This window comes from Tetrao urogallus (genome assembly GCF_951394365.1).
Source record: "Tetrao urogallus genome assembly, chromosome: 19".
NCBI lineage: Eukaryota > Metazoa > Chordata > Aves > Galliformes > Phasianidae > Tetrao > Tetrao urogallus.
The window spans coordinates 754,223-772,210 of record NC_136832.1 but is presented as its reverse complement, the minus strand read 5'-3'; the positions used below and the strand labels follow the sequence as shown (position 1 = coordinate 772,210).

The window sequence follows — 17,988 nt, the reverse complement described above, 5'->3', positions numbered from 1 at the left end:
ATTTCCTCTGCATCGTGCTCAGCACAAGTGGCATCTGCCAGCCCCAGCCTCCCCACCTCCCCACTCCCAGAGGGGCACCCACGGGGATGGGCATGGGGTGGTGGGTGTGGGGTGTCTGCATGGGCTCCTTGCAGTCAGGCACCGGAGCTGCTGCAGTGATGCCATGGGTGAGCATGTGTTGCTGGGGGCTGTACTGTGCACTGGGGCAGATCTTGTTCCCAGGGCTGTTTGCAGCAGAAAATCCCAGCTTTGGTGCTGCTGCTTGGTGTGTTGGGAAGCATAGCATGCTCTGAGCTGCACTCAGCTTGCTGTGACCCTCAGAGGCAGGGATAGTTGGGGATGGCAAGGTGGCACAGCACTATGAGTCCCAAGGAATAGAATAAAGCGCTCCATCCCATGCTCAGTGGTGCCCTCAGCAGGTGGACACTCCTAACCTTGCACTGTGCTGGACGGGGGAAGAGAGCCCACATGGGGTAAACAAGCAGGCCCAAGGAGAGGAAAACATGGCATCAGCTATCACACCAGCCCTCAGCCCCAGCACACTCCTTGGGGCAGCCCCGCTGCAGCCGACTCCCTTCTCTCCCCATCCCAAGTGCTGCTCCTCTCCCTCTGCACCCATTGCACCCCAGCAGCTGCAGCTCAGCCAGACTGCGGGGAGGGGAGGGGAAAGATGGTCACAGAGGCCACTGGGTTGAGGAGGCTGCCCAGAGAAGGTGGAGAAAGCTTTGCAGAGCTGTTTTGGATGAGGTAGGATGGGAGCCCACCACAGCAGCCTCCCAGCACTAGGGAAGCACAAACCCAGAAGAAGCAGAGCTTTGGCCTGGGAGGAGAGCTCAGGAGAGGAGAATGTCTTGAGTGAAAGCAGGCTATCAAGCGAAGAGGAAGAAAGAGGTTTGCAGAACAAACCTGCCATATTTTCAAAGGTGAGTGTTGCTGGGGCATTGCTACGGGAATCACACTCCTGATACCTCACCCAAGTCTTGTCCAAATCCTCCATGAAGCCGTTCTCGTGGGACCTGAAAGCACAAGGAGATGGGACAGTCACAGGAGACCTGGTGCAGGTGGCTGGGATGCAGGCCAGGATGCCTCTGCCCTAGGACCCTGTGCATAACTGCAGCCTGCTGGTAAGCCTATGGATGATATGTGTGCACAGGGTGTGTGTGTGTTTGCACATATGGCTTTTGTGCAAGGAGACAGGTCCCTTCTGTGAGGCTGCATCCCAGCAAGATCCCCACTGTGAGGTCTAGAACAGCCCATGGCACAGCACTGGGATGAAGGCAGGATGGATCGCACATCCTACCATGATGCTCCTGCCTCCTGTTCCTGACACATCTCCATGCCCCACCACTGTCCCAGGATGCCTAAAGCTCTAGGCTTTCCCTTCCTGTACCAGAGGGGACCAAAGGGCTCCTGGTGTCTTTCCAGGCTTCACAGCCCCATCCCACCCATCCTGTTCCATCCTTCAGTATTATTCCCCCATAGGTGGAGTCTCAGGTCTCCTTATGTCACCCCAATCCTGCAGGTAGTTTCACCAACAGATCCTGAACAGCACACTACATCTTCCCCTTCTTCCACTCTCTGGTTCCCATCCCCATCACCACACTCCCTTCTCTTCAATGAATGCAGCGTTTCTAAACTAACACGTAGAAATCCCTTTTTATCCGTGAGACCAGGTGCCTTGTGGCACAGCATGCTGCAGACTAATGCTGATAGTAGAGCCTAAGTTGAGCTCTGGAGGGGACCTGAAACATCTCTGCCTAGCAGGACCAGGGCAGAAAGGACAGCCCTGGGGAGTTGAAGCCAGGGGATGTGGGGAGAAGTATGCCCCATGGGAGGGTTTCAGTGCCTGACACAGGGCTACTTGTGTGCTAGCACACATGCAGCATAAGGGCTGAGAGCTGTGTACGGACTTGAGGATGGCCAGTGAGACATTCTGCTTCCACGGGCTGTCCTTGCGCATCCCAATCCCAAAGCCGGAGCGGAAGAAAAGTTCCCCTGTTGTCACCAGGTCACACTTCTGCGAGGCTTCAAACTCCAGCACTGCCGAGTCCCAGATGAAGGCGTGGAGCTTGCTGAACACCAAAGAGGACACTCATTAGGGTGGGCAGCCTGGCTTGTCTGCAGCCACTGCAGGAGCAGCGAGGGGGCTACCAGCTCTAAGTTAATCTTAGATCCTCTGTGCACGAGGATCAGCATCCCGCTAGCTCCCCCCAGCCCCTGCCCAGCAAGGTGCAGGTGCCACTCACTTGTCTCGCACAGCCTGGATGGCTTCGGCTGCGCTCTCATAGTTGTGTTTCTCCATGTGCCGGTACATGGTGCTCAGCTCCACCTGCCGTCGGAAGTAGATGTCCACCGAGCTCTGCTTCACCGTGGCGTAAATGAACTTATCGGAGGGGTTGCGCAGCTGAAAGGCAACGGCAGAGCTCTTATTTCTTCTGTTCTACGTCAACCAAACTGGCTCGCCCCAAAATTGTGTTTCCTGATTTCCCATCCCATTCAGCGAACTGCTTCCCAGGGAAGATCTCGATCACCTCAGTGGAGCTGCAGATGCCACGGGGGAGTGGATGCTGCAGTGCTCAGGATGGGACAGGGGATGCTCTGGGGCCACAGTGGTGGACAGTGGATGCTCTGTAACAGCACTGAGGAAGAAGGAACCCCCCCAGTGAGATGGGGCTGATGGTGCTGAGGGCGGAGGGTGCTGTGAGGTGTGGGATGCAGTGGGCTGGGACTGCTGTGGAGTGCATTCCTGGCTGCTTGGATTGATAGGCTGTGGCTGTGTCCTTGCCAGAGCAGGAAATGGGTTTGAGTCATGATAGTATCTGCTGAGAGTATTGACTGCACCGCAGGGACAATTTCATTAGCTATAACTCATCCATAATGAATCGTTTCCTCGTTGGTTAGTGCAGGCTCTCCAGGAACTGGCAGGAGTTTGGCCGGCCTCGTGCTGTTTCTGGACAGGCTTTTTCTCTGCTGTTCCCTGCCTGTGTATTCCCATCCCCACCCAGGCACAGACCCACATTACACAGGGCTCTAGGTGCTACCAGCCACCAAACCAGGAGGTACACACTGAAGACATCTGCATCTCTGCCTAGAGATGGGCAGAGAAAGGGAATTGAGGCAAGAGATCATTACCCGGGGGTCATTGATGCCTGTAATTCTCTCCTCAGGACGGTCCAACACCAGGAAGGCAGCCAGGTTGGCAGTATAGGAAGCCACAATGATCATAGCAAAGCCAGCCCACACCATGCCCAGAATACGAGCAGAAAAACTCCGAGGAGCACCTGGAAAGAGAGAGGAGAGCTCAGACTGGCACAACAAGAGCTTGACTTGATCACCAAAGCTGTAACCACCTCACACAAGATGAATGGCATCTACAAATGTGCCCTATCCAACAGATGTGTGAAGAGCTTTTGTGTTACCCCCAAGAAAACATGCATTGAACCCTACTGGATGAGTAACACCAGGAAAGGGAGCCCAGGAAAGACTTTTCCCATCACTGATGGTGAAGGCTGGCAGGAGAGTCCGCAGCAGCTGCGCCATGAGTGTGCCACCCCCCAGCACCCCAAGTACCCCTCCAAGGAAGTCTCGAGGGACAAGAACTGTACAATTTTTCACTGGTCTCCCAGGGCACCGATGTGGAAATGGCATGTGGAAAGGAAGACAGGTCCCTCTTGGGTCCCTGTGGGTCCATGACAGTGTTCAGGGCAGAGCAGAACCACTGCCCATGCAACGCACCTTCTCCGATGCCGGAGTTCAGCAGGACTCCCCAGGAGAACCACATGGCTGAGGAGAGTGTCAGGGCATCTTCCTCCTCCTCCTCGCTGTTCACTTTGAACCGTCCAAATGGGCTGGAAAACAAGAGCAAGATCTCTTCTGATGTCCCTTATCCCGTTTCTCCAGGCTTTCTTTCGTGCCCTAAGCACTCTGATGCAGCCTTACAGCACTGATCCTTGCAGTGTGCATCTTGTACACTTGTACCCCATGCTGCTCTTCACTCCTGGCTGGCTCCACAGCCCTGGCTCCAAAGCCCTATGCCTTTCACACAGCCTTTCACGTCCCCTATGCTGGCCTGCAACCATGTCTACCTCACGCTGGTGCTGCTCCCATTACATTTGTCTCCAGGATACAGAGACCATCTGTGTGACACCTCCCCTTCACCTGCAGCCCCTGAGTGACCCACGGAGCACTCACCTGAATCGATCTAGAAGGTACAGCATCACTGCCACCACATGCACAGACAGCCCCACCAGCAACCACAGTGTACTCTGGAAGGGCTGCATGAACGAATCCAGGGTGCTGCGGGGGATTTCCTAGCACAAACGAGAGAGGCAGGCAGTGCTGACACCCAGCGAGGCTGCACCCTGCCCACCCCACCCCTCCTACAAGCAGCCCAGTCCATACCTTCTTCACAAGGATGGTGAGACCCTGGTATTTGAAGGGCTTGGAGAACTCGATGTACTGTGCCCGCTCATTGTTGATGGTGAGGGGAGCTACAATCATATCCGCCTGGCCACTCAGCAACTCCCCCATCATCCCATTCCACTCCTTCTTGTTGCTGTTGTTCACCTGCCAGAGATCCCGTGCAGGATCAGACCCTGCCCCATCACTGGCCAGCTCTGCTCCGGAGAACGGCTTGGCCGTGTTTTGACACATGATGTGAAAGAAGTGATACCCCAAGCTGCCTACACTCACCCGCTCTTGGGTACCAAATTTACCATCAGCCACCAGATGAACCTCGTAGGTGAAGTTCATCACACCAGCCAGGCGGATGAGCAGGTCGATGCAGAAGCCATAGCAACACAGTGCCACTGTGGGCCGGCCTGTGGGCAAGAGAAAATGGGAGGGGACACGTGGAAGCAGCCCTCTGCCAGGGATCCCATGCAAGACCCATGGCTCTCCCCAGGGAAAGCAACCACCCGTGTGGCTTTAGTTTCAAACCATATTAAGGCAGAGGGAATGGGAGCATGTCAGGAGACAGCAACATGGGGTGCAATCCCTCAAAGTAGCCTTGGAGACCACACAGAAGTGAGGCAGCAGGAAAGTCATCTGCTAGGGTCACAAATGTGCCAGGTGGGCTGGGGATGCTGCTGTGCTCACTGCCAGATGGATTTACCTGGGATGGTCTCGTTGGGCCCTGTACAAAAGACCTTTTTGACAGGGTCACCATTGATGGTGAATTCCTCCCTGCACGTCCCATCTGCTTGTGTGGGCTTCACATATACAAAGGGTTCTTGGTGAATCGTTACAATCTGTGGGGAAAGCACAAGTATTCAGTTGCCGCCATCCCCTTCCAGAGCTGTCCCCACCTGGATGGGGAGTGGGGCTGCCTTCTCCAGGCAAACATGGCCACAGTGCCACAGTGCCGTCCCCATGGACCACGCAGTCCTGCAGCAGGACCTGACTTCGGCACAGGGAGACATTCGCCTGTCTCCTCTCCAAGACGAGGATCAGACGAGCCAGCCTTCCTCATGTGGAAATTTTTCCCTGTCCTCAAAGTCCTTCTCACCCATTGCCATAAAAGCAGGCTGATGAGAGTCACTGCACTGCTGGGATTCATGCCCTGGCCTGTGGTCTAGTCGCTACCACATTGCCATGAGCAAATGTGAGTCTTCCAGTCCTACCCAGGACATTCTTAGTAAAGCAGCATCCCAATGCCTCTGCATCACCTCTGCAGGAGTACAGGCTCACAGTCAGTAGGAGTGTGTGATTCACACTGCCTGGACTGAAAGACCAGTGGAGAGGAGCTTGCCCAGTTACCAAAGAGGCTTCAGAGAAAGGCATGACAAGCAGAGCAAGCATGGAGGGACATTCCCCCACTGTCATCTCCAGCTTTTGGCTATCAGCTGTTCACAGATTTCCTGAGCCCAGCTCTGCAGCTATCAGCCCACCTACTCCTTGTTAGCTTGTTTAGTCACCTTCTGAACCTACTTCCTTCTGATCTTCTGGCCTCAGCTGCAAAAGGCTCCAGACTGAAGTCTTGCATAGGCTGTACATGCTGCAAACCTGTGCCAAGTGCCCTCTGACTCCCATGCCATAAGGAACAGCAAACACCTTCTCCCTCCACTCTGTCGCTCTCTCTCATTTCCCATTTCCAACTGTCTCCTTCTCAACCAGAGGGCACCACGCTTACAGTTGGGCTCTGGGAGGAAGCTGTGCTCTGCTCTGAACACTCTCTAGCACCTTTGCTAAGTGTCTCTGCGATGGCCTCTCTGGAATGGAAGGTTCTGGCAGCTGCAGGGCAGCAGTACAGAATCACAGAATCGCAGAATGGCCAGGGTTGGAAGGGACCTCAAGGACCACGAATCTCCAACCCCCCTGCCACATGCAGGGCCACCAAATTCCCCATTTAATACCAGACCGGGCTGCCCAGGGCAGCAGGATGTGGATGAACTCACAACACCTACTGCCATTTGTTGTTACCTTCAATTTGGTCGACATCTGATAGCCTTGAGGTTTCTCAGTTTCTCCCCCTGGCCAGATTATCTTCCTGTCGTTGGTCAAGACCTGTGATCAGTGCCAGAGGGAGGAGATAAACATGAGGCCATGGGTAGATACACCAGCACACCTCAACCCACCTTCCTGTCCAGGCCTGTACGTACATTGCTACCGTTGTAAATCCCAACCTGGACCAGTTTGCGGTTCTGCAGGTTCATGATGCTGTAATTGGCAAACTTCCTGTCCCCGTCCTCATTGAATTCTACCCGTCCGGTGACACCCTCCGAATACTTGGAGGACATCAACACCCTACAAAGAGAAACACAGTGGGCTGACCTAGAAAACCTGCTGTGGCTATTGGGAGATCTAAGAAGGGACCAGAAGTCTTTCTCTCAATTGCCTGACATTTTCATGTGCTCATTGCCTTACATTAGCTTTGATACCTACGATCCATTCATAGCTTGGTGGTCGTGGTTTCCTGATGGACAAGGTTAGTCTGAGTCATGTTTCCTAGATGCTGCACTACTACATCTGTTGTCACTGTCCTCTCTTTTCTACCAGATCACTTCCATTTTCCTGTGGAATGATTTAGCCCAGTCTTTTATACTGCAGCACCCAAAGAGATCTTTGGGGCACCCTGGGAGCTGCATCCATACCACAGTTCCTACAGCTTCTGTCTGCCACCAGCCCATCACAACCTTACTAATGCCCCATGCATGCATATATACTACAAAGGGGAGAACCAGCCCCCAAAACTCAAAAGATGGTAGAGAAAACACAGAATGGATGGGGCCACTTGCAATGTGCCATAGAGAGCAACATCTAATGCCTCATGCCAAAGTTTGTATCACTGCGGGAGATGCTGGAAACCTTTCCAAAATAAGTTTCAGACCCTGCAGGTCCCAAGCTTAACAGAACCGAGAGATACAGAAAGAGCATGCTACATAACACCACGATTGCAGAGAGCAACCCTCAGCATGGGACCCCACTGTTGGCACAAGGTGCCAGGCTGCATGCTGCAGAGAGCAGTCCTCCTGCACAGGGAACACAGGGAACCACATGCAGAGGGAATTGCTGTTTTGTTCAGATTCAGCCTGCAGAAAAGGCCCTTGTCTCTCCATCACCTGCAGAGGTGCAGTAGAAAATACCATGCAACATAAAGATCAGGTTCTGGGCACCACATACAGCCCATCTCATTGCCCATGGCAGTGAAATCCAACATGTGTGCTTCAATCCTGCGCTACATGAGCTGACCTGCTGCCAAAAACATGGCTCCAGGATGTGCTACAGCAGAGACCAGCCTGCCTCCTGGTCTTGTGCCCCCACACTCTGCCAGTACTGTTGAATTAGCCAGTGCTTGCAGCACTGAGATCTGATCTGACAGACAATCCCCCTGTCCTGATTTGGCAGAAAACCTGTTTCTCCTCTTTCCCAAACACTTCATTAAGATCCAGAAATGAGGAAAGCATCCTTCAATGGCCCTATGTCTCTTTTCGTGGGCATCACCCCCAGCTTATCCCAGTTGTCCAAGCATTGCCCACGAGATGCCCACGGGATGGCATGGACTGAACTGGTGCCAGGCACCAATGTGGTGGTGCCCTTGGGGAAGCCAAAGGCCTGTGTGTGAGCCTGTGGTCCCATCTTTTCAAGCTCCTTCCTCTTGAAAAAATGGCATTCAGCCTTCCCCAGTTACCTCTTGAAAAGGGGCCCCGTCTTCCAGATGTTGGTGTTGCCCACACAGCCCCGTGGTGGGTCAGTGATGTTCTCCTTCTCAAACAAGTCATGCACAGCCTGGGCCACCACGGCCACTGCGTCGCTTATGTGGGCTGACTCGTTTTTCCCATTGATGAGCTGCAAGCCGATGACTCCTGCAATGAGTGGAGGAACGGATCATCCCCACTAGGCTGTGGTGTTGCTCCCACATGTAGGGTTTGAGGCAAGTGAGCACACAGCTGTGGGACTTGGGACCCTTCAGAAGCAGTGGGGGAGCTGCATGAGCTTCAGTGCCGGGCTGGCATCGCTGTGCCTGCCAAAGGGCGATGGGGCAGCACTGTGAGCCATTGACATCAGTGCTCCATCCCCATTCCACTGCCCAAGCATTTCCTCAGGTGACAGTCTGCCTCAAAGCACTGGACAGCTGGGTTTGGGGCATGGCAGTACGGTAGGGCTCTCAGGCTGCTGTCACCCCATTCAGACCCAGAAGAGCACAGTGGGATTCAACACGTGCTTGGGACCACCATGGCATGGTGTGCCCCTGGACCACTCGCCCCAGCCCCAGACAATCTTCTGGCCAGCAGCAGGTGGGTGCCTCTGGTGGGTGCCTACCATCAGGGGCGTAGCGCAGGGCATTGCCCGAAATCTCCCGTTCCCCCACCAGCCACACGTAGCCGGAGCCCGTCATATTGAGCATGGCTGCTGATCTGTACACTGTTGCCGCATCATCCTCACTGCAATGAGAAGAAGGGAATGGCAATGTGGCTCCGGGTGCCAGATGGACCCCTTCATCCTGTCTTCTACCCCTGGACAGCTCACTCTGATCCCCTCTGACAGATGGTTCTCCTGGGCAATGGCTAACTCCACGATGCACTGGGAGGCTTTCTCTCAGCTTCGTCTAACCCCACAGCACCCAGCAAATCTGGCCCATTCCTTATCACTCACCATCTATAAGAACAGGGCAGTGAGACACCTTCCTTTGCAGGGAGCTCAGGATACATCACTGCTAACACCTCACTGACATCCAGGCGCCTCTACCACGACCATGACTGCAATGTATAGTACCTCCCTGGGATATGGGACTTTATGTGGATTTTCTCCCATGCTCCCTAAAAATGACAACGTGCCCCAAATCTGCATGGACTCCAGTGCTGGGCAGAGTTGCAGGGGGGAAGTAAGGAAACTGGAGGAGTGAGGGCCCCACGGGCCTTACCTGGCGGAGAGGATGATGACACGAGCCTCCAGCTCTTTAGCCTCCAGCAGCAGCGATGTCACGTTTTTGGTCCCGGGGTCAAACTGCAGCACTTTCTCTGCCTGCGATTAGTGTGAGCAAAGCTGGTTAGCGCGGGAGACTGAGGACTGCTTGTGAGAGCCATGCTATCTAGAAAAGGGTCAAGAAAATTCATTAAACTGCACGAAAGTCTGCTAAATAAGATTGGTTACAGCTAGGTTTTTTTCTTATTTTCTTTGCTTTTCTTTTCTTTCTTTTCTTTCTTTCCTTCCTTCCTTTCTCTTTTAACGTTTTGTTTTCTGGTCTTTTTTTTTTTTTTTTTTTTTTTTTTTTTGCACTGTGCATGCAAACTGAAGTCAATCAAGACCCAAGAAGAGGCGTGCATTGTACAGGAAAGAGAAAAAGGCTTTGAAATGCAATTGAAAACTCAAACGAGTGTTGTTTTTCAAAAACATGGGAAATGAAAAAAAAACATTGCACAGGGTTAACCTTTGGGAGTAAAAGTGAACGACTTACACCAAGGAACTGTTTCCTTTAGGGAGGAAAGGGGGTTGGTTCAACTTTCCAAAAAAAAAACAAAAACAAAAAACTTGCAAGTTAATTACTGGTTCACATGCATGTCTCAAAAAGAAATCCTTCCAGGGTCAGCTGGCTAGGTTTCCATTCTCAAGTCCAAACCAAACTATCTCAACATAAAAACGTGCTACCAAGAAACATAGTCATGGATCTTTTTCTTTCTTTCTCTTTTCTTTTTTCTCTTTCTCTTTTTTCTTTTTATTTTATTTTATTTTTTTATTTTTTATTTTTTCTGGTGGCTGTGGCTATTTTTCATTTGCTAGTTAGGTTGGTGGGCGGCGTGCATTTCCATGCATATATACCTTGGGTCCTCGCTTGTTGTCATAGGAAAGTTGGTCGAGGTTTTCATAGTTCCTTTTTTTACTCTGATGAATAATGTGCACAGAGAAAATATGTAGACACAGAAGAATATTATAAACAGTTGAAAATGACGTGTAGTAAAGCAATCCAACATCCACCTCCTCCTCCACTGTTTGCTAAAGGGTCTCTATAACGCTGGAGCTCGCAAAAACCACTATCAGGAGAGAGTGCCTCAGCTCTCGCGGGAGCGTCACGGTGCAAAGCAAGCCTGAGTGTCACAGCTGTCGCGATGCAGTTGCATTTCCCTTTGGGACTGGGGAATTCTTCAGCAAGAAATTTTTATCTTAAGCTCAGAAACAATCTATGCATCTCTAAGGGCCTAAGTGGTGGGAATTCCATGGAATTACTGTGGAAGTAAAGGACAAAATGTTGTGTACGGAAAGTTCTGGATAAACACAAGCTGTTACAATCAATAGCATTAGCATTGCTACCGTTACTATTACCATTACAATCCTGTTCGCCCTAAGAGAGTTCACAGCAAGTGAGGAGCTGAGCTTCACCTCCTGCAAGGAGGGAGCAGCGTTTTGGAGCTCAGTTGCCATCCAAAAGAGAGAGGAAAAAAAGCTCGCTAGGTCCTGTGTTGGCTCAAAGCATGGCAGTATGAAGCAATGGTGACCATGGGATGACACTGTGGCTGTTATTTGGTGCTCTGGGGGCACCGGGTGGCTTTGCAGCACATGAGTGGCCTCGGGAGGTGCTGGGGACTGGGGACCTGTCCCATGCATCGTCTTGTGGTCCTGTCCGTGACAACCTGAGAGCACCTGCAGAACAGCTCTTGGCAGTTTTTGGTGGGACAGTCTGACCCCTTCTTCACAGCCCCTTCCCACCCATCTGGGCATCCCTAACCTGCATGTACGGGACACAGTTCTACTCCAATCTCCACTTTGCAGCATCTTATGCCAATTGATTTCTGCCAGGAACCTGACCCTTTGCGCCCCTGTAACACCACGGTTCCATTTCCCAGGTCGATCCTGAGGCAGTCAGCGTCTGCTTCTGCATCTTGCTTTCCACACTAAACACCTTGCTTCTTCCTGAGCTCTCTGGCCAGTCTTCAGCTTTGCCAGCTCTCCTGTCTGTGCAGTTTTGTGAGTTTTCCGTTCCTCTCCTCAGATACTTTTCACCATTTGAAGAAGTCAGGATCTTGCAAGGAAAAGAATCTGAGAAGGAAAATTGTGTTCCAAGCCCAGCTCCTCCTTCATTCTAGGTGCCGTTCATGGTGGGAATTTCTGCAAGTGCTTCTTTGACTCTTCTCAGATCGCAGTGAGACTTGGAGGAACATTGCCTCTGGGGAGAGCAGGACTGCAGCAGGACAGCATGAACACTCTCCGGAGGAGAGACATCGGCTGTTTTCCTTCGGGTGCCATCAGTTTGACTGGAAACCTGGTCATCCATTCTTCAGCCTCCAGATGTGATTGAGTTCATGTGTCTGGGGTGTGCTGGCATCTCAACTGAAGCCGGTCAGCAAAGTGAAGCAGAGTCTTGGGCCCAACACAATTGGACCTAATGGCATCTGATCACTTCTACCTCCCGCTGTCTCCATCTCTAATGTAGTGACCAGCAATGGCAATGTCTCTTCTCTTTCCAATTTTTGATGTTGTTCCACAGCACTTCTCTACTCCTCAGCCCATGTTTCACACAGGGACCTGTAATATCAAAATTCACTCTCCACATTCTCCAACATTAACTTAAAAATTACTGTTGCACGAACATCAGTCTCAGAGGAAGAGAGCTGCCACATCAGGGACTTGCCATATCTGACCTGGACAGACTCTGATGTTCACAGCATCTTGTACCCAAACTGAACCCAAGCAGCAGTGGAGGTCAGTGAGTTCTGAGCTGTACAACTCAGGATGAAGCAGCAAACCCTGGGGAAGTTTCTGCAGACATCTCAGGCAAGTTTAGCATATGTGGAGTACCAGGGCTGGCCAATGCTGGGCTCCAAGCTCCTGTTTGAAACATTTATCCATGTCTGAGGAACACCACGTCCTGACGCTGACTCCAGGATACAAGTCATGGTAGGATCCACGTGAGGCACAGCAGATCTCTCAGGTCCTTGGGAGCTGTGATTCATGCTTTGAAGAAGTCAGAGCTGCTCTCCTGCCTGCTCCTCCCAGGGTCCAGCCTGCTCCAGAAGAGGTTAGAGAGGGATCTATGACATCACCTCACAGCATAAACTGAGCACACCAGTGATTAGGAGAGAAATGGGGCAGCAGAAGAGACTGAGGAAGAAGGGAACGCTCTGATGGGAATAGCTACCACCTTTGAGAGCAGCCAGGCCAGCCAGTTGGTCACAGCGAGTTCTCTAAGGGAAAGAGAAATGAGAGTTTGTGGCAGACCCCAAAGGGAAGGTGTGGTGACCTACCACCACGGAGCACAAGTCCCAGTCTGGTGGATGGCCAGGACATCTGGAGCAGCTCCATGGCTTCCACGAGACACCAATACATCATAGATTCAGATGCAGGGCAGGTCTGCCCTGCTTTTCAAACCAAGATCTCGAAGGCTTTCCTGTTTGATGGGCAAGCAAAGAAGAAATTCACCTCGTGCCTGGAAGCATGGAACTTGGTGAGAAGAGTGCAGGCATCAGAGGGAACAGAAAACAACGCATGGGAGCTGCAGGAAAATAGCAGGTGGAAAGCAAAAGATGCAAGATAAGGGAGAGCAGACTTACAATAGGTACAGCACTTCTACAGATATCTCTTGGACACTGAAAGAGGTGTTGGGGAGGAACATGGTCCTGCTGTGACCCAACAGAAAGGTGCCTTTGGAGGCAGGAGGATGCTGTGCTCAGTGGCACACCAGTGGCTCATGATTCCTCGGACTGCAGCAAGGGTGAAACTTCTTGGAGTCAAGCACCAAAACCAAAAGCCTGTTGGTCAGCATGGACCTCTGCACCAGTGGTTCGTTCGGTGTTTTGACAAGAGGTGACTGCTCTCAACTAGGATGGCAGCTTCAAGCACAAGATGTACATGTACAACCACATCTCCTTAGCATCTGGCTGCCAAACATCCAGCAGTCACTGGTGGGACTGGCAGAGAGCGGACTGGGTCCCTGCCTGTGAGCCAGGAGGGAGATGGAAGGAATGGTGCCAACCCTGAGGATACTGGAGGTGGCCCAAAGAGGACCTAGCACTGCTTCAAGCCAGATGACGTGCTGAGATTCACCCATCGGGGCAGGCTGCTCCTTGCTTTCCAGGTAGGTGGCTGCTTTTGAACAACTGCAGCCAACCAGCTCTCTGCGTTGTCCTTTCCTGCTCGTCTTGAATGCTTGCTTGGTCCCATCACTCAGGTCGGTGGTCGTCCCTGCCAGATTTCTAGCAGGCTTGGGGTCTCCCCTGCCTTCCTCCCTGCTCCCTGCATGCTCTGGGTGCAGGTGCCACACACCTCCTCGATAAAGCTGCACCCGTGAGCCTCAACCACACCCTGGTGACAGTATGGGGTGTCAGGAAAGCAGCATTTAACGTGTGCTTCAATGGAGATGGGAACAGGCACCAGCCTAACGCCTGGGAGCCGACAGCTTTATAGAGAGGGTGCGTGACACCTCCGCGCGTCAATGCGCCGGCTGCCCTCACCCCTCCTACCGCTAAGGTGAGCACCAGTTTGCCAATTCAGAAGCTGCTTTCTGGGCTGGTTTGGCACTGCTGGATGGGCTGTAAGTGGGGCAGGTGCTTCCCTAAGCTGAGCGACTGGTCCTCTCCTTAGGTGGGACTCTTGGGCGAGGCATTTGCAGAGCTCCAGGTTATCCTTCCCTTCATTTTGTAGTCGATTTACATGTAGGAGATTTTGACCATGGCAAAGCAAGTGAAATGAATAAAGTACAAAGTTCTGTCAGGTACTAGTCAGACACTGTTGATGCTTTAAGCATGTTAGCCATGTTACAATGGAAAGAAAAGGTGTTTTACATACAGAAATCTACATACATACAACAGCCCGAGACTTCTAGTTTTGTTGTTGTTGCTTAAACAAAGCTACAAGACAATGTTCAGGAACTGACCTTGGACTCTCTCTCCTCCAAGAGGGTCTCCAGCTTCTTTTGTGCAGCACGACCTTCGTGGTCGTCGCTGACTATCAGAATGACGTGATTCCAGTTGAAGACTCTCATCATCTCAAACCAGACGTTGGCCTGGTGAGAGTATGGTGGGACCGTGCGCAAAAAGGACAGGTGGATGCTCTGCAAGGAAGAACAAGAGCTCAACATAGACTGGTGTGGATCAGCTGCTGGTGTGCACCCGGGTTTGCACGGGCAGGGCTGTGAACACAAGGGCAAGGAGACGAAGTTCTGTGTAATCCTCTGGGTTGCACACCTTCAGATAGAATCATGGAACCACAGAATCATTAAGGTTGGAAAAGCCTCTAAGATCATCTGGCCCAAGCGTCCACCTATCACCAACTTTGCTCAGTAAACCATGTCCCTTAGCACTGCATCTCCACAATTCCTGAACACTTCCAGGGACAGTGACTGCCCTGCCTCCTGTTCAGCCTGTTCCAGTGCCCTCAGAGCTCTCAGAGAAGAATTGTTTCCTAAAAAAAAGATGTGGTTCCTACATTCCTTTCTTTCAGCTGAGAAGCAAACCTTGGCTATGATTTCATGCTTTTCTGTGGTCAATTCATTGCATGAGAGAGAGGGTTTTTTGCTTTGTCGCCCACAAATGCGTGGTGAAGAACAATCTACCCATGAACAAACTGTCAGAAACATTCAGTGCAAATACAGCCTCTCCTTTTGCTTATCCAAAAATATTACAGAGCTGTGGGCACTGAAGGGAAAACTTTGCCTTCAGAGCATTGTAAGGAGCAGCTGCAGGTACATGCAGGTATACAGCGGCCATTTGTCAGGAGGAAAGCTCAGAGAAGCAGTTTTATAATGTGCTGTTGGGCTGTTCTAGGTCAGCTTGTTCTGCAACAGCATGCAGGAGGAGGCAGTGCTGGACTCCTGCCCCAGCAAGCCAATCTGATTTGGTTAAAGACATCATTATGGTTGGCTGATTGAGCAATAGCGATTCCAGCTTAATTAAGTTTAGAGCTCTTTGGGGAGCAATTGGACCAAAAGCTGTAGCTAGCAGAGAGGTTTCAAAAAATGCAGCTTCTCCAAAAGGCCCTGCAGTCAGCTATTAGAAAATGGCAGTGCTTATACTCAGCATGGATGCTGCTCAACAAAGCAGCCCTGCGCAGGAGGGAGGCAAAGGACAGAAAGAATAGCACAGTAATGTTTGCTTTTAAGGGCTGAAAAATCCCCAGGGCCAACCAGATCTTGTCCAGAGCTGCTCACCCAGCATGGGTCACAAGTATCCAGCTCAGGCTGGAAGGAGAAAGGTGTTGTACTGCCATAGATCTCCATAGGAGGAGCAGCCAGAGCAGCCACTGCCTCTTCCACATGCACAGCACAGAGACGAAGCCCAATCAAACCAAGCAGCACACAGGTAACAGGCACAGCTTTCATGCTGGCCATGTCTCCATGCACAGGGACACGTGAAGGACAGTGGGCAGCTGACCCACTGCAAAGAAATGCAGTGGCAAGCAGCAAAATGCCAGAGCACTGCAAACATCCCCTGATTATGGGAAGCAGGGAAGATCCGTGGCTCTTTTCTAGTGCCTCAACCATCTTGCAGCCCAGGAGCTGCAAAAATGCTGTTTGAACTGATCCTGTCTTTCTTAAGTGCTGTAAATACATACATCAAGGTTTGGATGAACAAATTTTACCACTGAGATTTTAACCAGAAACCAGTAACAGTTCCACAAATGTTCTGAGGTGGGGTCAGAAGGGTATTGGGCTCATTATGACAGTATCTCAGCTCTTGGGTTAGAAAGTTATAACTTTTCTGTGGGGTACTGAAAAAAAAACAGATTGTTGGGATTTCAGGATGAGCAATCCCATTCTGTGTTTGGAAGCATGTAGGACTTCTGAGCTTCCCTGCAGAGCCCAGAGCTCATCAGAGAAATGGCAGTAAATGCCCTTAAAGGTTAATAAGTCCAGCTGATGATGTGCAGGAGATGCTGAGGATCAGGTTTTGTTTGATTTGATAACAAATATCACAGCAGACACCCTGGCTTTCCACAGTTCTCTTGCAAAGCCCTCTCAAACTCAGCATAGTTTTCCTGACCCTTGGAATGGAGCATGTGGGGCTGTCATGCAAGGTATGGGATGCATTAATCGCTGCATTTATTTAGGCCTTTTTTTTTTTAATGACTATTATTACGTACTTCAGCTCTTCAGCTTCCTGCAGCACCTTCCTGTCTCCAATCAAAACCTGGGTGCACAGCCCTGTGCTTCTTCACTGAGCTCTGCTTCTGGGGTAAAATATGATGGTTGGGCCTGGATCCAGCCTCCTAAGTGGGTTCAATCCAACTGAATCCCAAGTGCACCGGGAGCGATGACGGTCACAAAGCTGGGGATGTGCTGGGAGCTGCACAGTGCTAATGCTGGTGGCTTTGTTGGCGTGAGAATGTGCGAAGAGAGCTGAGGTTGAGAAGACACGTGGATTTGTCTGTAGATGAGGCTGTGGGACCACTAGGTACTACAAGTGTGCTCACAAAGGGACCGTGTGCAGGTCCATGAGTAGGAGTGGTGTCCTCTATATCTTTCTGCCTAAGGGCTCACCACAGCTCCCTGTCCATGGCTGATACTGTGATTCTTCCTACAGGATTCATGCAACAATATTATACTCTAGTAGGAATCATCACCAGTGCCCCTCTCAGAAACATGCCCCAAAGTTGAGCTGTGTGGGAAATCTCAAGGAGACTTGATAGAAATCTCAACACAGGAAGTTCCTAATGATTACTCAGAACCCATCAGCTGGGTGCTGAAAAAATTCTGTGAAAGGACCCTGTGTTGCTGTGCTGCCTGCTCTGCTCAGCCTGCCCACCCCTCAGAGACACTGCAGGTATGGGAGGAAGCTGAGAGAGCTGCAGTAGCTCAGTCGTGTGCTGGGAGGTGGTTCAGTGGGGGCTGATGCACGAGGACTTCAGCTGGGCTCCATTCACAGCTCTCAGCCCATATGGAGCATTGGTGAAGGAACAGGGAATGGTTTCATAAGATGCACCAAGGAGACCAAACAAAGGCTGCTGAGCTGGCTGCAAGCCCATTTCTGAAACAAACACTTCTTTGAATATTGGGAGCAAGAACACTTGCTCCCCTCAGGTATCTCCACAGGAAGACTGAGTGCCATGCTTGACTGCAGATGCTAGGAGAGCATCAGAAGGCTCTGGGAAACCTGTTTTGCGAGGCCCACGCCTCCCCTCTCAATCAGTTTAACCTTGGGAGGACCATAATTAACTCTGAGTCTTCAAACCCCTGTGAAATTTAGCTAAAATTGGCTGATGCCTTCAAAACCAATCAGGGGCATGCACACAAAGTGATCGTACAAGTGTGTTTCCATAGAAACGAAGCCGAAAGCTATAATTTCCTGAATTAAAAAAAAATAAAATATCAGCATGCTGATGACTGCAAAGCCAAAAGGGAAGCAGCTGAGTGTCCCAGCACTGCATCAGCCCATCCTGCAGAGCTGCACACCACTTCATCCCACGCCCTTTTGCTCTCCTGTTCCCTCTTCCACTTTGGTGTTCCCTCCAGTCCATTATTGAACCTCCTCGCTCCTCTCTCCACCCAGCCCTTCCCTGTGCCCACATTCCTACTGGCACCACAGCTCTCTGCAGGAAGTGCACTGAGGCTCAAGGGGTGAG

The 17,988-nt window shown here is 51.4% G+C and overlaps 1 protein-coding gene across 4 annotated transcripts in view; it reads right to left on the bottom strand.

The window, feature by feature from the left end:
• GRIN1 (glutamate ionotropic receptor NMDA type subunit 1) overlaps positions 1-17,988 on the bottom strand; it is a gene marked incomplete at both ends in the record, with an annotated part of 30,635 nt that overhangs the window by 8,425 nt on the left and 4,222 nt on the right. For 2 of the 4 annotated variants that reach the window (XM_079544741.1, XM_079544742.1), the window contains 16 exons: positions 907-1,016; positions 1,911-2,072; positions 2,247-2,404; positions 3,133-3,281; positions 3,736-3,848; positions 4,192-4,310; positions 4,402-4,566; positions 4,693-4,820; positions 5,114-5,249; positions 6,421-6,504; positions 6,600-6,744; positions 8,129-8,303; positions 8,761-8,882; positions 9,362-9,462; positions 10,258-10,320; positions 14,306-14,482. In XM_079544741.1, coding sequence (XP_079400867.1) covers positions 907-1,016; positions 1,911-2,072; positions 2,247-2,404; positions 3,133-3,281; positions 3,736-3,848; positions 4,192-4,310; positions 4,402-4,566; positions 4,693-4,820; positions 5,114-5,249; positions 6,421-6,504; positions 6,600-6,744; positions 8,129-8,303; positions 8,761-8,882; positions 9,362-9,462; positions 10,258-10,320; positions 14,306-14,482 — 2,107 coding nt within the window. The remainder of the gene's footprint in view (positions 1-906; positions 1,017-1,910; positions 2,073-2,246; positions 2,405-3,132; positions 3,282-3,735; positions 3,849-4,191; positions 4,311-4,401; positions 4,567-4,692; positions 4,821-5,113; positions 5,250-6,420; positions 6,505-6,599; positions 6,745-8,128; positions 8,304-8,760; positions 8,883-9,361; positions 9,463-10,257; positions 10,321-14,305; positions 14,483-17,988) is intronic. The other 2 variants (XM_079544743.1, XM_079544740.1) reach the window with 1 other exon arrangement.